The sequence below is a fragment of the Xiphophorus couchianus genome, chromosome 19 (assembly GCF_001444195.1).
Source record: "Xiphophorus couchianus chromosome 19, X_couchianus-1.0, whole genome shotgun sequence".
Lineage (NCBI taxonomy): Eukaryota > Metazoa > Chordata > Actinopteri > Cyprinodontiformes > Poeciliidae > Xiphophorus > Xiphophorus couchianus.
Genome location: NC_040246.1, coordinates 7,097,386 through 7,124,732, shown reverse-complemented (window position 1 = coordinate 7,124,732; position 27,347 = coordinate 7,097,386). Strand labels below are relative to the sequence as shown.

Genomic DNA, 27,347 nt, shown 5'->3' with positions numbered 1-27,347 from the left:
CCCTGGAAGAAAAACGTTTTAGAGGCTGCAAAACACTTGAAACTGGAGAAGAGGTTTCACCTTCCTCCCGGACAAAGGCCCTGAACACAGTCAGAGCTAAATGAACGGTATGGATAAAAGAATAATCATGTGTTAGAATGACCTAGTCAAAGTCTGAACCTAAATCCAAATGAGAATCTTTGGGGGGTGTCGATGTTGGCTGATGTTATCAACCTAATTTGACAGAACTTTACTTCTTTTGCAATAAAAAATGGGCAGAAAAACCCTGAAAATGTTTGGAAGGATAAAACCGGTAGATGTTTTCTTTAAAAGAAAAATGGGAGTGGATATGAAAAATGCATGTGACATTTCTCACATTTTAAATTCTAAAACCTTTGGGGAGTTTTCCCCCCTTTCTTTCACTTCAAAACTAGACTCTGCTCTGTGCTGGTCTACGGCATGAAACCCCAAAACTGACAGGAAAGTTGTGACAAATGTGAAGGTGTTAACGGACTATGAATACTTGTGCAAATCACTTGTTTCTGAGAAAATACCGTTTCTTAAATAGAAGTCTTGGCAGTAGTATATTTGTTTGTCTGAGCACAACTTTTATCATAATTTTTTAGGAATGTAAAACTCCATCTCTAAATATACATTTCTTGTTCCTACTTACAGTACCGCATTTTTTCTGACAGGAACACAAAAAAAACACAGGAATACAAAGAGAACATTAAATAGAAGAGTAGGAAATAAAGCAACAATGATATTCACCAGAAGTTTCACAAAAATATATATCAATTCAGGCATATACTGTGAAATAACACTGCATGTTGTTACTGTACCATGGCAGACAGGATGGCGATTTTAAATCACTAAAATATAGTACACTCTTACTTTATGTTGGATTTTTTTTCTCGTTTTCACTTAAACAGAAAGAGAAAAAGATCGTCCGTTATCTTTCGTCTGAATTCGCAAACAAGAAAAGACTCACAGCACCACCAGCTTTTACACCATGAAACAAACCTTTTTTTCATTTTAATAGTCTGGCTTCCTTACATTTACCAGAATAGAGATCACAACTAAAACACACGTGAGACTTTCTTTGTTGACTGAAACTAACTGAAAAAAAAAACTGCAAGATGCACAAAATTGCATAAAAACTCCCCTTTCCGTTCCCTGTTTCACCTCTGGACAAAACTCCGCGGTGAGTTTCTATTACTGGCAAACGACTAGGCCTAGTAGAAAACTGTTAGCCCTCATGTACAGGAGGCCGAAAGGCTCAGGGAGGGCGGGGGTCACACTTTGAGTGTCTGAGTTAACATCCGGAAAGAGAAAGAGAAACAGAAACTGAGCCGATGTGGAGGAAAGTCCTCTATATGGTGACGCAACACATGAACACAGATCGATCATGTGCCTTCATTGCTAATCGGATTTTAACTCTCGGTTCCCATGTGACTTCCTGTGATATGAGAGGTAAAAAAAAAAAAAAAAATCCACTAGTCACTTAAGCTTGAACTGAGAGTCAGGAATTTCCTTGACTATTCATGCTTTCAGTTTGAGAGAAGAAGAGTGACACATCAGATCTAACGACAATCTTAATCAACCTTATTTACACAAATTTGGTGCAATGTCATTCATAAACCACAAAATGGCTCCCCTACAGAAGGTTCCTGCAATCGGCGCGATGATGATGTGCACATACTCCTCTGGTGGCAGGGGAAACCCATGTTTTTCAGCTCTATGCAGAGATTACTGGTCATGTAGCATATTTCCTAAAAAGTGACTTTAATCTAGACCAGGGGTGGGCAACTCCAGGCCTCGAGGGCCGGACTCCTGCAACTTTTAGATGCATCTCCACTTCAACACACCTGAGTCAAATAATGAGGTCATTAGCAGGACTCTGGAGAACCTGACTGCACTTGGGAGGTGATTCAGCTGCTGGATTCAAGTGTGTTGGACCAGGGAGACTTGCAAGAGTTGCAGGACACCGGCCCTCGAGGACCAGGATTGCCCACCCCTGATCTAGACTGACAGAGGTTTGGCAAGCCATGTTGTTTTATTTGAAAGGGGGCTATTATGTAAGATTGGCTTCTTTTTTTGAGCTTTACATCATGTTATAAGGTTATCCCCTCATCAAAAATATACCTGGAGTGTTGCTTTGATTGTTTCATGCATGTTTGAGAAATCCTTTAATCTGCAGTGGCAGCCATTCAGAGGAGCCGGAGCGAACGCTCTCGCCGAGGCTGCAGTCTCCAAGCCAAACTTCTGCCTCCACTGCGACTCCTCCACTCATCTCCTTCAGACTAGCAACAGCACACAAAAAAAAACAACCTTCAAACAAATGATGTATATGTTGGTTGAATTTTTACTGAATATTGCAGATTACAAATCCTTGGATTTCGTAATCTATTTATCTTGTTTATCCTTACTGGTGGAGTGGTCTTGCCTCAGATGCAGTCACCGGTGATTTAGCCCCATAGCCGTGGAAGAACAGTCTGCCTTTTACAGGAGAGGAAAATAAATTCTCGCTGCAGCGTTTGTGAGCTGCTGCATATTTTGTTGCCCACACAGGAGCTCAGTCAGTGGGCTGAGTCTGTGGGTGACTGTGACTAAAGTCAGAATGTGCAATAATCTAGGTGTAATTGTGCCATGTTTTAATACATTTAGTTTTTTGTTATTCTAAATGGCTTGTGCAAGTAAAGTTAAGTGTGTTGGTGTAAAAGTGTGTGAAGAAGAGTCCAGTGAGGAGAGAGTCAGACGTCAGTGCTGTAGGGGCGCGGCGGGGCAGGGAAAGCGTCCGTGGGGTTGTAGTAGCTCAGAGGGGACGAAGTCGGGTGGTTGACGGGCAAAGGAAGAGACACTGACGGGTTTTCGTAGTAGAAGCCCAGCCGCTCCCCTCCGTTACGCATGTCGTCTGTGAGTCCAGAGCGGACGGGGTACAGCGAACACGAGGGGCAGGGGCTGTGGTGCGAACCCGAGTCCAGCTGGTCTAGGGAGACGGGCGTGATGTCGGTCCCGTCCATGGCCAGGGCGTTGCAGGCGTTGCAGGGGAAATGAGACAGAGGATCTGCTCCCGCCACCGAGCCCACGTCCGCCTCGGACTCGTTCTTCTTACAGCAGTAATACTGGCGCAGGTCGACAGTAAACACAGCGAGGGAGAGAACGGGAGAGAAAGAGAGAGCGGGTCAGAGACTTTCCGAGGATGTTTTACGCAGCGAGACTCGGCTGTGTTGAAGAGAAAGTGGCACAGTCGGAAATGAGCTCATGTTCGTTCAAAGATTGTCTTGGAGAAGATAAGCTTGTGTGTTGAAGAAAACACAAACGTAATCATTTAAGATTTTTAGTAACGAGATTCAGAAATTATTGTAATAATCCCACTTTTTCCTCATTTAGTGTTTAATGTACATCACGACGCACAAACACATTAAAAGGCTCATGTAAAATTTAAAAAATGTTTCTGTGCTGGGTTCACTGTTGATACATCTAATTAGATTGGGACACCTAAAACGCTAAAAAAAATAAAATAAATAATCTTTTACTATAGTAACAATCTCACACTGAAAAATAGTGAAAAATCCACCTTGTACATTTATTCACTAAGAAAATAATACTATAAGAAATAAAACTAACAAATTCACCCCTAGCAATCCTTTTATAATCATAACATTAATATTTAATTCATACATATATATTTTTGTCTTTTATGAGTCGTCTAATTTGCACATTAATGTTGCAACTTTGCACAAAATGCAGAATAATAAGGCAGATAATAATCCATAATCTATTCTTAGGGAACAAGAAAATCAAGCAAGTAAACCATTGTAACTTAAAATATATTGGGACTGTCATAGTAATTGATATTTATAAATAATCGATTATGGATTTTAGATCAAAATCAATATAAACTCATTCATTTTCACCTTGTCACAAAACTTGGCATCTTACCTGGAGATTGAAAAAGAAAACAATGAGTTGGTGCTGGAGGATTAGACTCTTGTTGTAAAGTGGCAAGTTTGTGGGAAAACACGCCGTCTTTGGTCAGTAATCTCAGCCGGGTTGTTTCGAGACAAACGGGAAAAGCAGAAGGACGTCGATGAGCTCCTGTGCTGGTAGCCCTCGTGTTTGTTAGCGGCGGCCAGAAAGCTGATTCGCTCCACAAACATGTTGGAGCCTCTGAGAGACCGGCGGTGATATTTATGAGGAGCATAAAACTGTCAGCAAAGCTCCCGTTCCCACAAGGGTGAAGTATTAAACATGCCAAACAACACGAGGGCTGATAGCTGTTTAACTATTAACTGCTTATCGCCAGCCCCATTAAGGCTTCCATCTCCTGCAGGTATACATTTATGAATCGGGGGCATGACGAACGTATGAAACTACCAAAACTACAAACAATATGGAATAATAAATGGGCAAAACAAAAAGCATGTTGTCCCTCAGCAGAACATCTGTTAGGAACCTTGTTTGGGAGCAACAAGGTTATTATCGGTTCAAAATGCCAGAAAATTGAAAATATGTCTTTGTTGAGTCTTAGCCCAAAATTTAATACAGCTATTAAAATCAAAAGTTGCCCTTTAGCTTAAATTTTCAATGTTACGTTGCTGCAACAAAACAAGGTTTTATTTTAAGAGTTTTTACATAACTATCCAAATTTGATGACATTCGCAGATATTTTTTTATTATTGCCAACCTTTTACAGGTACAAAAGAAATTTCATTTTATAAATTAAACAACAACTTAAGAATAGCTCTTTTATTTTAAACATTTTCTTTGTTTTAAAGAGTGAGAGAGACATATTTGTGTGCAACTCTTAGATACCTGGAGTCTACAGTAACAGAGAACTGCTACGATGCACAGCAGTATCACCCCAGCAAGAATTCCTCCGGTTATCACGATAGTTCCCGCTGACATTCGACCAGCTCTCCATCCAACCCTTTGAAGAGACGGAGAGAGAAACAGAGCTTGTCAGAGTACAAAGGTGAAAAAAGCAGCAGCCAGAAAACGTTGCTGCAGCAGAGTATCTGTACATACAGGAAAGCAAGGCTTTCTGAATTCCCAGTAAATGATGGAGCATGCATGCTGCAAATATCAGGTTATATAACTGAAAAGAGATGATTTTTTTTCTCGCTATATGAGTATATATGAGCGATGATGTCTGAGCCCCACAGCTAATCTGCAGAAAAGTGCCGATAATGCACGAGGGTCATTTCTATAGCCTGGTGGCTGAGACGAACAGAACTCAGACAAAATGTTTACTGTGTCTTAACATACTCTGAGATTATAGGTGGGAAATGCTGCTGTCTAAATGAACTGAACTAAAAACAATCCACTCACTGGAGTTTGAGCTGGTGACTAGAAGCTAAAACTCTCACTAGTGAGTGAGAAAACGTTTGCTTTTCTTGAGATGAATCCTATTTTGATGTCAGAATTATATAGTTCTCCAAACTTGCAAGTTACTTTCAGTCATGTTGTACATTTATTGTTGGATATTTTCGACAGGAATGAATCTGATCTAAACATGGACGGATGGTTTTAGATGTGCTGCAAAATCTAAAGATACTGTATTGTTTTTTTGTCTTTGTGCAAAGACAAAATGTCTCAGTAATAAAATATATAGGTCAACAGAAGCACACACACACACATCTGTGGTAAGCTCTTCAGACTTTTTGCTATCATATGTCTTCACACATGAAAAATCTTCCTGCTTATCTAGCTGCCTAGAAAAGTACCATAAAAAGTGAAACAAGTGTCGCAGATTTCTGTGATCTCACCTGCAGATCCTCCCTGGAAATTTTCAGAGCTGCAGTTAAAACTAGCTCAGCTCTCTACAGCTCACTCCCCCCACGGCTGTCACCCTGGCTATGCAATCAGCGCTAATGGTAACTCTTGCGACGTGAACTTTTCCATTCTGGTTGTGCTTAGTGGTGTTGCCTTAACAGATCGGAAAAAGGTGAGATTTTTCTGTAGGTCAGGGGCAACCGAGCTCCTCAAAGTGATGCAAACAAAGACGTGAAAAGGACAAACGTCTCTTCAGCTTTGAATAATAATAATTATATGAAACAGAATACAAAAACTAAACAACAAATCGTGAACAAAACCCATCAGGTGTCTTTGGAAAGTGCTTCATTTGCATGAGAGGCTAGCTTTCGTGGCCACTGAAGTTTGAAACTTTACAATTTTATTATTTTTCATTATGGACTGAAACCTTATTAACATAATCTGCAAGAAGAGGAGGTATTGAAAGTAGATGAGCTAAAGTTCCTCGATTCTGGTAGGGCTGTAACGATTCCTCGAAAGATTCGAGGACCTCCATTATTAAAATTCCTCGAGGAAAATGCATCTGCCTCGAAGTTTGATAAAATTATGTTTTATTATTTAGTGCACCGTGTTCCGGTGGGATCATTATTTGTGTTGGACAGCTGTTTAGAGTTGCTTTTGAAACATAATCATAAAACATTAATAGATAATCTGATGTGTACTCTGATGTCTAATGTAATGTTGTTGACTGTGTGTCCTATGGCTTTGTATTTTTGTGTTTTTAAGATGTTAAGCACTTCGAAATGCTTAGTTGCTGAAAGGTGCTATACAAACGAAACTTGACTGATTGATTGATTGAAAGAAGTGTATTACTAATGGGAATGTTTTTCAACATTCCCATTAGTATTTGTGTTAGTGGGGTTGTTATTGTGTTGCCATGAAGAAACAGCCATAGTTATCTAAAAAAAAATTATAAATAGTTCTTATTGTCATTTTTATTGTTATCACAAAATATCGTGATTCAACTAAATTCACATCGCCCGCCTCTATTTCAAATTACAACAGTTGCTTTGTAGATGAAATATATGTTTTCACTGAGCGTATGCTGCAATGTTTTACAGGTAAATACATAAAATATTACTACTGTCTGCTCCTCACACTTTTTTCCACTCATTTTATTAACAGGTTCTCTCAAAAGCCTGCAAACCTACAGCACGCCACCACTGCTCTGCATTAATCAGTTTTGGTTTATCCCCCATAAAACTATGTTTGCGGGAGCGGTTCAAAAATTATAGAGTTTATCGTCAGCATTTAAGCTACACACCCTCTGAGTTCATAATAAGGAAAAGTACTTCATTATGCTTAAGGTCGTAAAAATAACGTCACTCAAGCAAGACACTGCAAAGACCACTGCAGGCCTGAACACAACTGAAAAGACAAACTTTAAAAAAAAAAAGGAAAGATTAAATATGGCCTTAAGGTATGTGCTTGTAATGAAATTCAAAAGTAGTGAGATGCCCTGCGGCTAATTACCTTCGCCTAGGAATATTTAAAAGCTTCAATTACAATATGTGCTTAGTCTTAATAGAATAGCTTTTGCTGAGATTAACATGCTGAATGCATCAGCACCAACTGTGCTCATGACCCACAGAACACGACGTTATATACAGTATGCATGGTGAAGTGCAGGTCCAGCACACTAACTCTGACACGGTCAAACTATTGAATTTAACAGAAACTGATTCTGAAATTTCTGTTCCTGAAAAAGACTAAACCAGAGCAGGTTTGGCTTCTGGCACCATTCAAAACTGAGCTTTTTTTTTTTATTTTTAAAATGGCTTTGAGAAAGGCAGGTTGCAATAAATCAAAAGGTGAAATCTCTTAATGGCAATAAATAGTTAAAGCAAACCAAACCTCGTGTTACATTTCACCAGAAACGTCATATGTATGATGAGTCATGGCTGACACAAATACAATAAAATGGATTAAAAGTGTCCTTTAAGTAGGTATTAGACATACTTTTCATTTAACCCACAATTTTGTATTATATAATGTTGTTTTTATTGGTGTGATGTAATATTTTCATTTTAAATGTCATGTTTTCATCAGCAGTGATGGCATAGTTACTTTGAAAAAGTAACTTTAATTGGATTACTGATTACTCCTCGAAAAAGTAACTTAGATTACTGATTACTTTATTTGGAAAGTAACTAAGTTACATTAAAAGTAACTTTTTTAGTTACTTTCAGCAGCTGCAAACAACATCGCTCCGCCACCTGTGAAAATTACATTGATCTTTGCCAAAACTTTATTGTAAGTTACTTTATAATGGTAACATCAACAACATGTCTCCACTTATATGGTTGAACTGAAGGGGAGATTGTTTAATGGTTACAACAGTACAAAAAAAACTTTAGTAATTTGTGCGTGTTTTTGTGTGTTCCAGTGTTGTCTGGAAAACTATAAATAGGTTATAGCCCCCCCAAAAGGTGAAATCTCTTTGGGGGACCCTGCCCCAGCATCCAGGTTGTGCGTTACGGCCCTGCGTTTGCTGTCAGAGCGCAGCGCACAGCAGCTCCTCCTGCGGCTCCACAACTCAGATGTCCCGCTGCACAGATTTGTGACACTTATCTTAATATTACTGATTATAATGGCGTTTAGTTGCACAACTTTACAGACTCGTTCATTCGTGGCTGTTTTCATGTTTATTGCGCTGTTCAGATTAGTCTTGATGTTTGCAGTTTTTTTATAGCGCAACGCAGAGCTGGACGTCAGGTTATATATTAAATTGACATTAACAAAGACACAGCGGGACGGATCATCCGGGAAATGATGGACAGGGGGAGCCTGACTAAAACTAACTGGAAGTCAGACACATTCTGGGGTTTATGTCTGCTTATTTCCGAGCCCAAAAAGAGCAACCCGCGACTCATTAAATGTGCAAGCGACTTTAGAAAAAAAACAAGCCGAAAGCTGCTTATAATAATCAAACTTGGTGACCGAAACTCAAAATAGTTCCTGCAACAAAATGCGCATCTCTCTCCTCCCTCCATTGTTTACATTTCTGTCGCTGCTGATACTATCGCATAGAAACGGTGGTTACTCCCCAATTAAATTACAAAAGATAATAGTAACGCAAAGTAACTTCGATAAGTAACTGTAGTCTGAATACTGGATTTGAAATAGTAACGCGTTAGATTACTCATTACTGAAAAAAGTGGTCCGACGTCAGTAACTATGTAACATCACTGCCTGTAAGTGGAAAATTATCATAAGCAACAGAAATAAAGGCTTTCAAACGTCTGTGTGTAATTAATCAATATCATGTTTCTTTTAGTGATAAAGTTCCTGAAATAAATGACATTTTGGCAATATTCTCCTTTTTTTCTGAATGTACAGTTCCACAGCTCGAAGCAGTACTTTTTTTTTTATATGTACTTCCAAGACAATGTTACTATTCACGATGCATTTATCCATGCGGCCTGGTGAATTGCATTGCAATGTTATGCTTCAGAAAAAAAAGAAGAAAAAAAACTTTGCCATGGTTGGCATTACTTTGCCCTCCATCCCAAATAAGAAACCTTGAAGTTGTTTACCACCAACATAGATTATGTTTCTAGGAAAGATATTTGCAATCAACTACAGTTTTTATCTTTTATCCATGCATCTTTTGAGTGCAGTCCACTCATCCTAAGCTTTCCTCTGCTTCCCTGAGATGGCTTTCTATTTGTACAAATAAATAGAACCAGATTGGCTTGAATTAAAAATAATCTCTAAAAGCTGTGCAGAGAGTTCCCATTATGAAATTTTCTGAAAAGAAAACACCAGGCTCATGAATGAGACAAATTTAGTCACAACCATCTTTAAAAAAGCCGTGCTTGAATTTTGAACACCTGTTTTTTCCTCTCCATATTCCAGGCAAGTCTTGAACAAAAAGCTCTGATTGGCAGAAATATATGAGAAAACAGAGTTTGGAAAAAAAAAAAAAAAGCAAAATCAAGTCATCCAAACTGTGATCACATCCAACAGAGAAAGCAAACACACTCAGAAGATTATCTAACAGTTTGTCTATCTAATCTTCATCGGGTTCCAAGATTATGGAAAAGTTTCCAGTGTGAAAGAAATGCACAGTGCAAAAGTAATCATAGTGCGTTTACTTCTGCACATTTCATCATATTACAGCCACAAACCTCAGCATGAACATTTTTTCCCTAAACCACCTGTAGCAAACTTCAAATGTCCCTTCACTAATGTTCTCTAACAAAACTGTGGCGTTAAACTACAATACACACTTTCCAGATTTTTATTTGCAAAGAACATTTTATTTCTCTATATAATTTTCCTTCAATTCTCAATTTGGCAGCACTTTGTGTTGGTCTAACCCTCAAAATCCCAATAAAACACGTAGAAGTTGATAGCTGTGATGTGACATAATTTTAAAAACGCTCATGGGGTGTCTAGACTTGCAAGTGGCTGCTGTGAATTCCTCCATTTCACTAGAAATGAGAGAAGCATCAAATACCCATAAACCATCTCAGCTCAGAAAACCAACACGAAAGCACTTGCAGAGGACAACCCGTTAAATCAGCATGTAAAACAAATTATTTTGACACTAATTTGGAATGATTTATGTGGCTCACCTCATGCAGAATGATTAATTTTAAACACTCCCATTATAGTAATTACAACACCAGGCAATTTTGTTTGTCTACTGTTCAACTTGATTAACTAAAACACGCAGAGATTTCTCAGCTGAGGTGCAACATTTAATTATATTTTGATTATTTAAAATCTCCCTCTCTGAGTGCTACTTATGCCGTTTTTATGCCCTAAGTAATTTACACAAAGCATTAATCTGCAGTGAAATTAAATTATTTGTTGATGTGCTAAAAATTAAACCTACAAACACTTGATTGATAAACTGCATTAGCATTTTTTTTTTGGATAAATCAAAGTGTTTGGGTGACTTAATGAACTGATTGGCTCTAAGAGACACGTCTTCCTCAGCTTGAGAGTCAGATAAAAAAGTGTTATAATAACAATGTTTGTCTTCCTTTGTCAAAACAATGTGACTAAGATGCATCTATTAAAACACTCAAGGTTCATGATTTTATTTGCATCTTAATTGATGCGAGTATCATCTAAAAGGTCATTCATCCAAGTGAATCAATTCAAAAAATGAAAAATGTAAAGCGCATCTCTTAGAGTCATATATTTATATTTATTTTTGCTTATTCTGATTACAGTTTTGCTTTGTAGCTGTGGTGCATTTCCCAGATCAGAACTGAAATTCTCAAAAACAACTTGTTCAATCTTCGCATCGTTCCGTCACTATTCGAAAATTTACCTGAGAAATGGTCTAGGTCTAGTTGTTCACTGACATCCATCCATCCATCCATCCATCCATCCATCCATCCATCCATCCATCCATCCATCCAACCAACCAACCAACCACCCAGCGTAGAAATAAGACGTCTAAAATTACAACATTACATCGAATCAATAAAAAGAAAGACTACGGATCTACTGGGAAGATGTTCCAGAGATCCAAACCAAAGAGATAAAGTCTGTTAATCAGGACACCTGTGTGTGGCTAACAGTATCAAAGGTTGCTGAAAGTCTAACAAGACTGAAACATTAAATTCCCCAGAGTCTGCAGACATGCCGATGTGACTGGACAAATTCCAACTTATTACATAATCAGAGAAAGAAAAAATGAAGTGTAAACGAGCATGCATGCCTCCCCCATGCAGTACTCTCCATTGTGTCACCGTGCTGAATTATACACACGACTGACCCACAGTATTGCTGTTAGAACTGTAGTGAGGTCATTCTTGCTAAACATTTTTCTCTCTTTTCTCCCTCCTCCCTAATTTTGTTTAGTCCTTATTCCCTTTAAACTCTTCTTCAGCACATCTTTCCCTTCTTGGTCCATCGGTTTGAATCTAAGACCTGTGTAAAGAAAATTCAAGTGACACCGTTTTACAAAAGATACGGTCCTCCTTGACGTTCATCACAGCAGACAGAGCGGTGAAACCATTTCGGAAACAAAAACAAGCGATTTTGACTAACACGCCACCAGACTCAAACGAAAGAATTTCCAACAGAATGGAGGGACGAAGACGCCAAATGACACACAATTCATCTGCAGTCATCTGAGCCAAAGTTAGGGTGTGGCTTTACGTGGCTCCCATGTCAACAGATGAAATATAAGAAAATACTTCATAAGACAAATGATCTGGAAAAATCAGAGGGTTTAACTGGAAATCTCACCAACTACTAAACTGGAAATGTGACAGAAACATGTGTGTGAATTTTTAAAACAAAGTTATTACGTGCACTGGACAATAAACTGTGAACTACGTACAGACATCAAGCTTTCTTCTTCACTCAAAACAACCAGAGATTTGAGATCAGTTTAAATCACTAATCATAATGTTTTCCTCAAGGAGTCAACTATTGTCATGTACGTACTGTACATTTATTCCTAAGAATGAGTGACCAATTGACCATGCACGAATCCTTTTGGTCTAATGGGAGGAAGCCGGAGATCCCCAAGGGAACCCCAGACATGCACAGGGGGAACATGGATGTGAGTCGGGTCGGTTTTACAATAATGTGGGCCTCTGGGCTAGAGTCGGTTTTGGTGCCCTGTTCACTGGGGAAAAAGTATTTTAATAATTCAGATTACACCATATTAACAGGTAGTCCTACACATCAGCAGACATGAACCAATGCATGTTAGGTTTAATGCGTTCTCTAGCCATTTACAGTCGATCTGTTTCCAAAGAGATCGACTGTAAATGTAATTTTCAAATACTTGAATATTTCTATATTCGTAAAAATCCTAAAGTAATACAATGCAAATAATTTGGCATATGAGTTTTATAAAACCTGGAGTACTTGCAAAACACACATTCATAAAAGAAATAGTAATAATATCCAAAGAATAGAAAAATCTTTGGAGCCCCCCTCTGAGGTACTGACGCTTTAAACTCTTCGTAAAAGTTCAACCCAGGATGCACAGCAAGCAAGTTTTTATTTTATTTTACTACTAAAAATTTGTAACCTGTGCAAATCCAAAAATCTATTTTCAAATTATGGTTGATTAATTAGCGGCTGCACAGTGGCGCAGTTGGTAGCACTGTTGCCTTGCAGCAAGAAGGTCCTGGGTTCGATTCCCGGCCCGGGGTCTTTCTGCATGGAGTTTGCATGTTCTCCCTGTCCATGCGTGGGTTCTCTCCGGGTACTCCGGCTTCCTCCCACAGTCCAAAAACATAACTGTCAGGTTAATTGGTCTCTCTCTCTAAATTCTCCCTAGGTGTGAGTGTGTGTGTGAATGGTTGACTGGCGACCTGTCCAGGGTGAACCCCGCCTCTCGCCCGGAACGTAGCTGGAGATAGGCACCGGCAACCCTCCCGACCCCATTAGGGACAAAGGGTGAACAGAAAATGGATGGAAATGGAAATGGATGGATGGGTTGATTAATTAAGGGAAAGTAGCTAATCAAACCAACCTGGCCCTGTGTGAACAAAGTAACCGTGATTAACTTTTGATTCATTCATTACTACCACATCTGTAAAAGACAAGAAATTGCTTCGACACAGCCTGTCAGACAACATTAAGAAGGATGAAATATCTCAAACAACAATGCAACAAATTCCAATATAAAGACATTCAAAAACAGATGAGAAAGATGACTATCTGTCTAGAACAATGGTTGCAATGTCACTTCTAGGCTTTTGCACTTCAGCAAACCACAGCAGGAACTATTATCTGTACATTGAGAAACATAGAACTATTGTTAACTTTTGTAGTAGCTGTCAGCGTAACAAAATGACTCCAGGAGGGAAGAAACAGGAAGGCACAAAAAAACAAAAACACTGAACACCTAAGCCCTCTATTCCCTCAGTGAAGTATTGTTCAACAATAATAAAGAGGCTGGAAAAATGGTTTCCATGGGGGGGTTTCAAGGCCACTGCTGGCCAAAATGAACACAAAGTCCCACCTCACATTTGGCAGAAACGTCTTGATTTTCTCCAAGAGTTTTCCGAAAATATTTGAAATCTGGTGGGAAAAAAGTGGAACTTTTTCCATACATGACCAAATTAATTTTAAAAGCTATTTTATCATCAAGCTTGGTTGCTGAGCTGAAACATTAAAGCAAAGGAAGAGGAATCTCTAATGGAGTGGAATACTTTTTCATTTATGTATTTAAAAATCTTTTCTTCACAAAAATAACTACATGAATTGTCTGTGTTCAGAACCAAATGCATTGGATCTATTGCCCTTTGAAGTCTAATTAAGTTCTTAATAATTTATAAAAACTAATTACTAAATTGAACAAATATCTAGCGCGCTCCGAAATAATTAAAGTAGTGTTGGGTATGTCTGGCTCTCTGGGTTAGTGTTACAGCAGATGAATTGAATCCATTCGCTGTGCAATTTGGGGATAATTACTATTTGAAACGACAACCAAATCAACCTTTTTCTGTATCATTACTGCAGCTAACGCAAAGGGTTACGCGTTTTTTTTCTGAGTTATTTAACAGACTTGATGTTTCTGCCATCATTTTTAATGCAATTGTGCTCTTCCTGCTAGGGAATCAGTTGGCTTTATTGTTCCAGTCCTTTCTCTCTCTCCGCACCATCACGCGAGTAAATGTATTGAATTAAAATGACCCCTTTTTACTCTTTTCTCTCCCTTACTTCAAAAACGCACACATCGCATTGTTTTGTGAGACGATTAAACCTTTGTTCAGGTTGCCACGACAGCCTCTTGTTTTCGGCTGCCACATACCCACACGAACGCGGAGCGAGGTGGAGAGGTTTCACACTCCACTTGTGGACCTATATTTAGCGGCTTTGTCATCCCTCGACAGAGTGAAAAGCAGCAGATGAGAGGCAGCACAGAAAGGTGTCATAATTTAATTCGTTTTCTCTGTGGGAAATGAAACAATCCTTGCAGCAGTCAGCTGCATGCGCAAGACCTCACATGTAGCTCACACACGCATACACACGCACACACACAGCCACAAATGAATCAAACAGTGAGGGGGTAGAAGTAAAAAATAAAATAAAATAAAGAAATATCTTCTCTGATACATTTTATGTGGGATGCTGATTTGTGTTCTGAAATTAGACGCTTCTTCTCCCAGATGATCCCTGAGTGAGCCATGGAAATTACAGAAGCTTTGAAATGAAAATTTAATTAGGAAACTCAGAGGTGCATGGGAATATTCTGACATTTAGGTACAAAATTTGTTCAAACTCCTGCTGAGAGAAAGGTAGGAAGAGATACTGCATTAGCTTATTAAATATGGAATGTGTCATCTCTATTAGCCTCGCAAAAGTACAGAAATCACCATTCCGGTACTTCTTAAATAATATGACAGAAAATTAAGAAGGATCTGGTTCTGTGTCTCTGATAAAAGACAGAATGAAAAAAAGAAAATAGAGAAGATACTGGCTGAAGTTGGTAAGAGAATGTCATTATTTGCAATGAAATACCAACATGGGCTGGAAAATTACTCCAAAACAAACATTTAAGCCAATTACAAGCTGATAAAGTGCTTAGGGACCATCAAAAGGTGGGAGAACGGTAGAGGAAGCGCGATAATGTGGGGCTTTATTGCTACAGGAGGAACTGGAGCGCTTCACAAAATAGATGCTGAATCAAACCCTGCATTTTTTCCACCAAAAATAAAGATTTTTACAGACCACAAACTGTGTTTTAAAGCATCTGTAGTAAGTTTGACTACATAAGTTTAAGTAAAGCTTTGCATTTAGGTACATAAAGTCCTTGTTTTACGTTACTAATTATGCCTAATTATGCAATAATTATATTCCTGCCTACATCCGCAGACATGAACAGATGTGGTGAAATATAATCCAGCACTAACAACAGGAGGTGATCCAGCAGGGAATAGAGACGGATTGAAATAATTGTTGACTTATTCAGCAAACTGTGCAAAGTATTAATAATTTAGTCAACAATCAAAATCGTCATTGGTAGCAGCTCTAGGTCAGTTTTTCCTGTTGACCTATTTTATTGCTACTTTTATTTCATATATGTACACTCTGGAATCATTTTGTAAAACCATGCAGGACTTAGAGGTAATTTAAGGCAGTTTAATTGATTTTATTATAAGTTGGACCATGAACATCTATGACTATTACTCAAAAGCACATCTAGTTGCAGCAGTTCACTAAACTTGAGTACATACAGCAAACATTTTTGGAAAAAAAAAAAAAAAGGCATAAACCTCGTATTTGTTGCTAAAGACCGACAATTTTTATTGATCAAATAATAGAAAATAAAAATGACCCCCCAAAAATCTGGAACCTTCAAAGACTTACAACGCATTCAAAATGGACTTTCAACAAAAGCCCATTTTGGTCATTTCAATGAAATATTACAAGCTTAGTTTGTAGTTGAGCATGCAAAAATGAAATATATGTGTATATTTTACTTTTCCAAAAGAAAAAACAAATAAAGGTTTTGGACCCAGCAGGTATGAGTGGGTGCACGAAGCATGTTGTTGCAGACAACTCTCCTAAACTACAAGGCAATAAGAGTCTTGATGGTACTTGGAGAAGGCAATAAGTAATCTCAAAAACAAGAATAATAAGTCAACCAAAGCAGGCATTTTCTATACGCTGTTTTTCAGTCTGTGAAAGTTTTTTAGTCACGGGTGAGTTGCTGTTCATGTTAGCAGTTGGAAAGGAGATTATTTTGAAAGATGCAGGTCTGTAGGTGAGCTACAGCTCAGAAAAGACATATGAGAATATACGGTCTGCGGCGCAGCTGAAATGTGAACATGGAAGCCAACCTATGTCAGAGTAAAATGTGCAAAGAGACAAAAGGTGATGATTTACACAGCAAGAAGCATTTGCATTATGAAGTAATTATGTAGGTGATACTAGATGTGAAAGTGTTTGTGATGACTCTCTTGGTGGCCTTGGAGGAAAGAAGTGAACCGATCCCAAGCAGCTTCAAACTTCAGTCTCTCTCAAGCAATTCTCTTAAATAGATGTTTAGTGTGTGGAGAAATGAGGAACTGTCCTTCCCCCACATGTTGCTGCACGTTGACAGTCAGCTAGATGAACAAATGCTACTAGATTTACACATATAAGAGACATTTTGCCACTTAGAAACATTAAAGACATTAGAGGACACTAAAAAACAAGCACAGGATGAAGAAAGGTGTAATATCCAGCGCAATAAGCACCTGAATAATACAATTAATTTCACCAGGTACTAAATCTACACAACTGGTTTGGGTGCTGGTCATTTCAGCTCTAACCCATTTTTGAAAGCTTTGCTAGTTTTTTTTATCTTAATTCTTTGAATACAGAAAGAAGAAAGAGACATTTAAAATAAATTTGTATGTTTTGTATTTGATTTTATCCCCATAATTCTTCAGAAACCAGGAAAAACAAGCAAATAACTGTGTACAAAGTTCCTTGACGTTTTTCCTTTAAACATTCCGGACTTTTCCAAAGATTTCCAATTATCTCAATTCTTCTCACTTTTCAGTTTTTAAAAAAAACTTTAAGGAACTTTAAGGAAGGACAGAATGGAAGGAAATAAACAAGAAAGAGGAAAGACAGCAAAGAGAAGAACAAAGGAGAGAATGACACGACAGGAAGAAAGGCAGGAAATAATAAAGAGAAGATGGAAGGGAACAAAGAAGAAAGGGCGAAAGAAGGATAGGGTAGAGTGAAGAACTCAACATTTGGACAATGTGAAAGGGAATAAAGTCTGAAAAAAAAAAAGATTTTTTGCATCTTTTGTACTCTAAACTTTCCCAGACATTTATAAACTTTAGAGGAACCCTGTAGGTATAAAATGATTTGTTTATATGCATGAAATGGAGGAAAATATGTCAAGAAACATGTGAGTAAGTGGCAGGAATGATGGACTAAATGTTGCCTTTCTGTTTTTAAGAAGGGCAAAACACTTGTTATACATTTTCAAAAAAACATCCCCCCAAAATCGAGCTTTTTTACCTCTAAAAGTTATTGATGAAAACTACGTTTGTTCCTTTTAGAACAAAAGACACTATGAGATGATTTTACAACCAGTGACAGCTGGGACACAAAACACACAGGCGGAAAGAGAGAGCAAGAGACGACAGCAATGCCTGATATATCCATTCTGAAATAATAATATGAATATTTTGCTGAGGTGGCCAACTTTGCGCTGGAAATCACAGCGAGTTTCTCCCTGCAAAATTTAAAGCCTGCGGCTTCAATTATTCAAGTATTGTTCCTTGAACAATATTTTTCCATCACAGGGGCAATTTAGCCATGTAGTAAAATCTGGACTTTTTCCGCCTCGCCCGCCGCTGAGAGCACTGAGCTGGGCGTGTGAGGAGAGGAACAGATCCAGCTCCACTGGATTCGGGACAGAGATATCTGCTGCCAGAGCACGGGAGGACAAATCCAGCAGGAAAGAGAAAAAGGCGTGATGATGACCTGCTGGGTCTGGCGAGGAACCCATAATAACTGCTTGCAGTTCTAGTTTTGGTTTGCTTTTGTGCCAAGAAAAACCAAAATCAACTGTTTAGACCTCGGCTGACCTACGAGCGAAGAAGAAGCACCTTCCCTTCCAAAAACAACACGGACTCATCTGTCCAGTTTGCACCTGCAACTTCGTGAACGCATTCGAACGAGACATCACTCACGCCACCGACAAATTCTACCTTTCGGAGTCACCATCTGGGGGATAGCATCCTCGGCTGTGCCCCGAAGACCCCTGTGAGGGGGGAAAAGAAAGAGGGATGAGCTCAGGTTCAGCCGTGATGTCAGGAGACACCTCCGCCCCCAGCAGCCAGAGTAGATGAGCCGGACTGAGCCAAAGTGAGGGCAGAGAGTCACAAACACAGATCTGTCTTTGTTAGGATGGGGACTGCATCCCTTCATTTATCACTTTCATCTCATTTATCAGGCTCTGCATTTACCCGTCCTTCTCTTACACATTTACTATGTCAGTTTATATAATAATAATAATATATTTGGTGCCATTTACTCATTAAGAGGGTTTGTAACTCACTAATACATACATTACTAGACTGTGCTTTAATTAAAGAAGAATTTTCTACTTTTATTTTCGTTTTTTTATACATATAAAATATTAAAATAAACTGTAATAATTCCACTGACCTTACAGTCTTATAATTACAGTAAAAGCCACTTTAAATGATAGTTTTGCTGAATTAATCGCATTTGAAAGTACTGTTTGAACAGGTTGCCAGGTCAGTTACGCAGCCCTCATTAAGCCCATTTTAACCTAATTAGGAATCCATTCATATCAATTGAAAGCCTTACCTTTCAGAGTGACAAACACCCCGACAACCTGTTTGAGTGACGGGTTCAGGGTCCAGAGATCTCGACCCCCCAGCACCGGTCAGCGCAATTAGAGATGCCCGGAGCCCGTTTTCCGAACCAGAAACCTATGAAGTCATGATCTGCGGCTGGTCGGTCCCGCTTCCCGCTTCACGCGCGTCTTCTAGCAGCCAGATGCCGGTGAGCAGGAGCGCGAGGAGATCTCATGACAGCTCCCCTGAGCGCGAGGAGCTGGAGACGGACGAGGCGAGGCGCCAGCAGCAGCAGCAGCAGCCCGGCTGCGCAGCGTCACAGCTCGGCATGGCTGCGTCCTCGGTGGAGAGGGGGAGGTTTGACACCCGCTGCCGCCGAGTGGTCCCGGTGGGGCGGGATTAACAGAAACACTCAGGGTAACGACTGTGTCTCTTCTGAGTAATCCCAATTTAGCTGAGTAAATAAAAAAAAAAATAAAAAAAATTACAAACTAGGATTTCATTTATCAATACATTGATCAATATATTTGATGTTTATTTACCTGTTGGTTTTGATGATGACATTTGACAAAATGTAATGTTTATTTATCAAAATGTAATGGTCATTGCTTGTTTCATAAATGGTTTATGACGTGAAGCACTTTGAACTACGTTATTGCAGAAATGGAGTTCAAAGTGCCTTGACTGTCTCGGAATATAATATTTTCAAACCAGTCTGAGCCAATGTGAAACTACAGTTACCCCAATGTTTTATGCTAAATTTGAACAGTATTTATTTGGATAATTGATTTCCCTTGCTGCACCCTGCACGACTTCATTCAGACCTGTGTAACCTTTATGTCAACATGAAGTAGGCTAATCTTGAAAAGCAAGACATCACACTCCAATATAAATAAACATAGGTGAAGGTAAAAAACAAACAAAGTGTCTGACATCTGTCCATATGAAAAGGGTTCTGAGGTCCTTTCTTAAGCATTTGGACTCCATTGAACCACACAGAGCCATAATCCGCAAACGGAGAAAACGTTTACGGATTATGGCTGTACTGTACTTCTTCAGGAAGTACAATTTGTTACGTCCTTTTGTGAGGAAAATATCTGGTGAGTATTTTGGAAAACGTATTTTACCCACCGTCAAACATGATGGTGGTAGTGTGATTGTCTGGGGATGCATTGCTGTTTCAGAAACCTGGACAACGTCACAAAATTAATGAAAACTTGAATCCGATCCAGCAAGTCCATTTGAGTGGCTCAAAAACAAGGATCTTTTGAAAAAGTCTGAATCTGTATTTGATCCAGCTGTGATGGTGAAGTAGGACCTTAAATTGTTGTTCATGGAAGAAAACTCTCCAGCGTCGCTGAAGTAAAAATAATTATCCAGAAGGGAGTGGATTCAATTTCTCCACAGTGATGCTTGACGGATGGCACAAAAGAAAAATCCTTAAAAAAAATACTCTGTATTGATACCCTGTTATGGTAACTTACATTACTTAGTCTTTAGGCTCTTCTGGAAATCACTGAAGAAGCTGTTTTCGGGTTCATTGACTTATTTTACTGTCATCTCTGATGTCTGATCCAAAGTAATTAACCCTCTGAATCTTTTATCTGACTTATTATTCCCCCTCCTGCTAGCAGAAGTAGCAGCATCAGCGACTTTAAATCAGTCAAATCAAATTTTATTTGGATAGCACATTTCAGCAGCAAGGCATTTCAAAATACTTTGCATCATAAAAAACACAAAAGCACAAAGTCAGGCAACCGTTAAATTTGTAATTGATTATGTTTCAAATGCAACTCTAAACAGGTGGGGTTTTTAGTCTAGATTTAAAGGAAGTAAGTGTTTGTCAGTGATGTTAAGAGCTACAGCTCACTTTAGTAGAGCTGCTTTCTTTAAATCTCTCAATTATTAGGTACCACGGTTTGCCCCATTATCCAATTAGTAATTACTTTCTGCCCTGGTTTGTATTTCAGATCGAGCAGCATCACCATCGTAAAGGAGCTGTTTTCGCTCCAAGGTTGAAGTAAGTGAAACCACATAGCAGACCAGGGCCACTCAAAAAAAACAAAACAAACATCACTTTTACACCACACCTGGTTGCTAAATGCTCAAGTCACTCAATCCTGTGCAGCTTTTTCTACTTATTTTAATAACACATAGGTTACTGGCCTGTTCATACTGCAGTCCACTCAGAAAATCCCCTGGTATTTCTAAAGGCCAGTCTGCTCCAGAGCTGATGTAGCCTGACACAATTTATCAATTCAATGTCATGCAAATGTGATATTTTTATAAAAAGGGTTTCTAAATCCCTTCTGGCCTGGGAAGGCCTCACGATCATTTAGCAAAGTGCTGCTGAGTCGAGGGACGTCTGGCTTTAAGAGATATATACCCTGTATATCTCACTCAGTGGAAAGTCCATAAGGAAGTGGCAACCTATGTTTTCCTTTTAATGCAAAGGGCAGAAAAAGTACCAAGTCTGCATAAAACAACATGATCCGTGAGTCCTGAAAAGTGTTTAAAAACTATTTTTGCCATTTGGTCTATGTGCAAAGATTTGAACATTTTACAATTAATCTAGCAGGAACAGGCTTTGAGTCAATTCTCACAGCTTTGTTTTGAAACTGGATAAAACGGTGAGGTGTTATTGCTGTTCAGTATGCAGCACGCTGTTTATGCAGAGCTCAATTTTAATTAGATAATTGACTAGAAAGCCATTTCATGCTCTGGCGTGGGCCACTCCGCCATTATCTCACCATCGATTAAGCCAATATTGTAAACGGTCTAACGTCTGACATTTGCAATCAGAGGATGTTGCTGTGAATAAACTTCATGCAGTCATCCTCATTACATAACCTGTAACTTTCTAAATACAGAAAGTTAAACAAATATAGATTTAATTTTTTTTTACAATAAACTGCAAGGCCTTACAAATTGCCATTAAATACACTTTTATGATAAGAGAAACCATGATTGCAAAACTACACCCTCTTATATGCAGACAAGACAGTTTTAACCTTGGGCAGATGCTAAGGGTGGCAAAAAGGAGAGGTGATCGCACAAAAGATCCTCTGTCTGTTTCACTTTGAAGAAATTTATTTGTGTAAAGCTTTCTGATGAGAAAAGGGCAAATTACACAAGAACCCCCCAAAATGAGAAGCACCCACACCTCCAAATTGCGCACATGGTTGCTGTGTGATGGAGGGAAGTTGTGAGGTCTGTGGGCTGCTGTTAAAATGCAAAATATATTTGTGAAGCTGTGAAAGAGAATCTTAGGCATTATCTTTAGGAGGAGGGAGAGACAGAAGCAGAGGGCCCATTGGGTTAATAATATGATTTTGGAATTATTGCATCACGACTCAAAAAAATTGAACACTGGTTTGATCACCTGGATAAAAAAAAAGGATAAGAAACACACAGGCTGTGAATTTATTCATGTGCCCTTTTTTTGTTCAAAGAAAACACTTTTCCACAGTAACATTAATTTGGAAAAATGGCCACTGCTTCTGCTGAACAACAAGACATTCTCTCCTGTATATAAGCTGCTAAAATATTCATGGTGTGCCCTTGTTAGAAAGCACTGAACTCTTACTTTAATGTTCAACTGTATTAACTACTTGAATGTTGTAAAAGTTCCAAATACTCCATGGTACGTTACTAACTGTAATTGTGAGAGTAGTTTGATCGTTGTCTTACAGCCACTCACTCACTTTCCTAGAAAATCATCCAGTTTTCTAAAGAATTTTGTTCTCGTCTCGCTGCTAAAGAGGAATCCTGTCATAAGCCCAACTCTTTCATAGAATGGCTGGCAGGAGCAGGAATAGGATTGGTCGACAACATGCAGACTCAAATCCTAAGTAATTAAGATCAGTGCGGATGGGCTTTGCCAAATCAAGTCAGAGTAATGTCTTGTCTTTTCTAAAATAAATCATCGAGTGACAGCTCTCCTTTACAGGGAAGGCTGAATCCGACGGTGGACGTGCAGAAACCTCACATTATATTTACAGAAACAATTGGTAGAATGATGTGAAACGCCTCCGTTCAGTGTGAAGCCCATGGTGACATTCTGGTCGGATGGTCAAGAAAATAGCAGGGAGTTACCAATGTCCTGAGTACCAAGGATGCATTTGGATGTTAATTGATTGATTTCGCGATAAAATAAGGTTTTCCAAATCTGCTATGATGATCTACGCAGGATAATGTGAAAGAGGCCTAATGGAGCGCTTCAGTTGTAGGTCAGAATTTAAAAAGGGGCAAAAAAAAATATTAAAAAATCACATTAGCAGTAATACTTGTAATCCTGGTTAATGGCCCTTACAATAAAAGATAGTAGCACTGTCCCCATCTACTTAACTCCAAATAGAGCTCAAACTGCTCATGCAAACAGAGTCCTTCTTGACCATAATAATATAATATAATGAGGAGATTTAGTCTGCATGGCTTCCCTTATTTAAGTATTACCCCCATCCTGTTAATGACTCATCCCTGTAGCAGTTCTCTGGCTCTGTCTGGCCGTGGCTAAGCGAAGCTAGTTTTATAGCGGGGGGCTGATGAAGGCAGCGCCAGTGGGGAGAGGTAAGATTACTGCTCAAATTGAATAAAGGAGTCGACACATTACACCAGCTTAGATGATCCGCCCCGCCGCACTGATTAATTTAAAACCTGGACAACATTACGCACGGCTCACGGAGAGACACAAACACAAGTCACAGAAACGAGTCGCGTTAACCTGGGTTGCCCTCTTTCTCTTTAACACTGTCTGTGCCTTCCCTTCCTGTTCCTTTTTTTCCCCTCCCTGCTGCACGTCACAGCCTTCCACGGCGGCCTCTCATGACTCGAGTTCATTACAGCCTTGGCAGGGTTCCTCAGATGAAATTAGAAAGACAACAGGAATGACAGTGTAGCAATAGGAAGTTCACAAAGGGGGAAAAAAAGAGCAAGTATGCATGCGAGTTTGTTTGTAATACCTTGTGGTGACCATTTTCCTGACACATGCTACGTTGTGGGGACCTACTGCTCCTTGTGGGGACCGAAGCCTGGTCCCTACAAGGGGAAACGCTGTTTTTGGGTCAGGGGTTAGATTTAGGACTAAGGTATGAATTGAGTTTGGTTTAGGGTTAGGTATGCAATGGGTAGGGTTAGGGCTAGAGTAAGGGTAATGTTTAGGCTGTAAAAATGAATAGAAGTCAATGGAAAGTCCTCACAAAGATAGCCACAAAAACCTCTGTGTGTGTGTGTGTGTGTGTGTCCGGTGAACAAATCTAATCTTCGCTGATTCACGAGCAAGCTTGTCCGCATGCATTTGAGATAGGCTTCCTTCTAGCATACGAGGAGACCGAATAGCTTCTGACGGGAAACACAGCTTGAAAACAACACTGTGGGACAAACACACAAGGGCTCTTTTAGCAGGACCAGCTACTGCGGACAGCTCCACCCGAGTTCACTTTTAGGCGCTCAACAACTAGTGACACGGCTGCATGCCTCAAAGACCACGATCATGACTGTTCTCATCCGGTGAGCTCTGTCGCTGCTGTCCGCGTAGGCGCACAAGTGAGGCGCAGCAGCAGCTGCATATTTCAGCTTCACTAATAAACCGAACCAAGACAACAAAAACAAAAATAACTCGCCGACATACGGATATGTGAAAATGCTGTCGTTTCCTTTGAAGATTTGAAGTTTATTTCTCACCTGGCACCCCGTTATTTATTCTGCTCTTTCAAACGAAATGTTCAAATTAACATTTAAGGAGATTTATCTCTTGAAAAAGAAGGGTTTTGAATACATTTAGCCCATTAAACCAAAAGTTAACAACACGCTTTAAAGGGTTTTTGCTTGTTTTGCTCTCACATCATTTCAATGAGATCCAGATCTGAGACTTTCCATTTAATTCTCAGCCAGTCCTTGGTGGGTTTATTGGTAGGCATGGGGGCCACTCTCATATTGAAAGGGTCCAGTTCTGCTGGAGATTTTTCTTTTTCTTTCCAGATGGTCTACCACTTCCTTAAGCACCCTCTGATACGTTGTAGAATACATGATGGTGATCAGGCCAGACCGACACGTCCTCTTCTGTCACAGCTGGTCCTTTAACTGGACACGTTTTTGCCCTTCAAAGTTAAACTTGTGAAGTCTCTTTCTAACTTTACAATCAAACACCTTCTTATAAACAGTGGGGAGCACCTGCTGCTGTGTTATGGAGGCATTCCAGGATGTTTCGACGTTCCTATTAGCATCTTGCGGTCATTTCAGGTGAACTTGGCGATGTTGTGAATGTTCTCTGCACATAAACTAGTCTCCAAATGACGAAAGGGTGATTTCAAGTCATTTTGAGAGCTCTTTAAATCCCTTTCCAGACAATCAAGCTGCAGTCTTTCTCAGACTCTTTCAAGCTCACAATGGGGTTTACTCTGGCTGTTACTGTCAGAGACTGAATTATTAAGGTTGAAACCTCCTTCAAAATGCTGCGTACACTATTGCTCAGGATTTTGAAAGGGGTTTATCCTGATGTAACCCGTCTTTGATGTTATGGGAGTTTCTTTCCTGGAATTCAAATTTTTTAAGTTAAATTTTAAAAATGGTTTTAATTGTTTGTTTACATTACTTGAACGTCTCAGAAATTAACATTTCTACTCAATATCCACATCCAAATATCGTCCAAAAAAGACTAATAAGCTAATAGAGTTAGGTTGCAACCGGATGTTATTATTCTGGGACTATTGAGGAAAACTTTATGAGCCACAGTTCGGATCATGCACCGCAGATATTGTGGAAAAACATGGTTTGCAACCCTGTATGTAATCAGAAATGTCTTAGAAGCCTCATCGTTCTTCACGGATGGAAATTTTAAACATTTGTTGTAATATTTTTTTCTGATAGGATTTCATATAAAACGATAAAGTCGAGTACTTTTTGCTGGCTTTAGACACGACGGGTAAATCTTTCTTTAAAATGCTGCAGGGTCAGAAAGAGCAGAATTTTCTTTGTCCATTAAAATCAACGGCGGTTTCTCTGTTTTGGCCCTTGAGGAAATGGCGGCAGTGGTGAGAGACAAAAAACAGAGAGTGCTGCTTTCCTTGAGCTAAAAAAGCTGCAGTTTCATAATTTGCTCCACCATCAAAGCCGCAGTATCTCAGGTCTGCGCGGTGTAATGTAGGACAAGTAACCCATGCTTAATATCCTGTAGTCTCCAGAGGATATGACCATGGCCGATCCATCAGGGAGGAGCAGCTCAGATCACAATAAGCTGAGAGCTAATTAGATCTGTTTGTCATCAGCAAGAAAGCTCATTGGGGCTTTGCTGTACAGCATGTTGCAAGCATATGCCCAGAACCCGTCAAACGATTTCCACACCGAGTCAGTGGGAAGAAGAGCCGCAGCGTCAATCCCACAGGTACACCTGGCTGCGTTTTTCCAGCACCTTTTATTTTCGGCCTATTTTGCATCGTTATTACCAGGGGAGACTTTCCCGTGGGCATATTAGTCAGTTGTGTTAACACGCTCTGCTGGGCTCTTGATCAGATTTTAATTACATCCTGTAGAGCAAAGTGCCACTGCCTTTTTCCAGTGTTGGAATATATATATATATATATATATATATATATATATATATATAAAAGCTTGGCACAGTAGCTTAAGATTGGCCACCTTGCACAGTTGGTGGTAACAACACCCCACTTTTGGCATAGATCACGTCTAGTTTAAGCTGTGTTGAAACTCATTAGTAGGCTTTTTCTCCATTCAGTGAAAGTCATTTTCTGCCAGCTCAGCAAATCCTCTTTTATGCCTTCAATTTTCTTGGAAAAAAAAAATTCCCCTGGTCTATTAAGATTAAGGGACATTACCAAATCCCCTGCAAATTCCCTCCTAATTAAGAAGTTTGGCTCTGAGCTTAATTTAATATTTTTTCCCTGGTTCTTTTAAAATCTGACTTCTTTTTTTTTAACCCATACCTTCTGAATGTGAGCATAAATGACTGAATGAATCTGAGTGACACATCTTAACCACACATTAGAGATGATAAAGGTCACTTCAAGGGTACGCGAGAACAAATGTGCAAATGAGAAGAAAATGTTGCTGTTAATTTGGAGGAATTTTCAATGTTAAATTAATAACATTAGCGATAAATGGCTTCACGGCTTTTCCTTTTCATGTTAAATTTTTAAAACTTGTGACTTTGACCGGGTCATTCTAAGAAAGTCTGGTTTTATGTTATAATTCCCATTTAACTGGACTGTATGTAATCAGATCAGAGTTTGTTAACATTGTATTATACGGGAATGAACTGAATTTAATTTATAC

General features: G+C 39.2%; 1 protein-coding gene across 1 annotated transcript; it reads right to left on the bottom strand.

Annotated features, from left to right (window-relative positions):
* Positions 1–2,647: 2,647 nt before the first annotated feature.
* Positions 2,648–19,377, bottom strand: LOC114134750 (protein FAM163A-like). Its single transcript, XM_028001530.1, has 4 exons — positions 19,069–19,377; positions 18,444–18,496; positions 4,798–4,912; positions 2,648–3,104 (listed from the first exon to the last, which is right to left on the bottom strand). Exons 3-4 carry the CDS (start codon positions 4,888–4,890, stop codon positions 2,733–2,735), a joined length of 465 nt encoding a protein of 154 aa, XP_027857331.1. The 5' UTR covers positions 4,891–4,912; positions 18,444–18,496; positions 19,069–19,377; the 3' UTR covers positions 2,648–2,732.
* Between the last annotated feature and the right edge of the window lie 7,970 nt (positions 19,378–27,347).

Coding starts and splice junctions, on each gene's coding strand:
- LOC114134750 (XM_028001530.1), bottom strand. CDS start 4,890: ATGTCAGCGGGAACTATCGTGATAACCGGAGGAATTCTTGCTGGGGTG. Junction 3,105..4,797: donor TCTGTTACTGTAGACTCCAG/GTATCTAAGAGT, acceptor GACCTGCGCCAG/TATTACTGCTGTAAGAAGAA.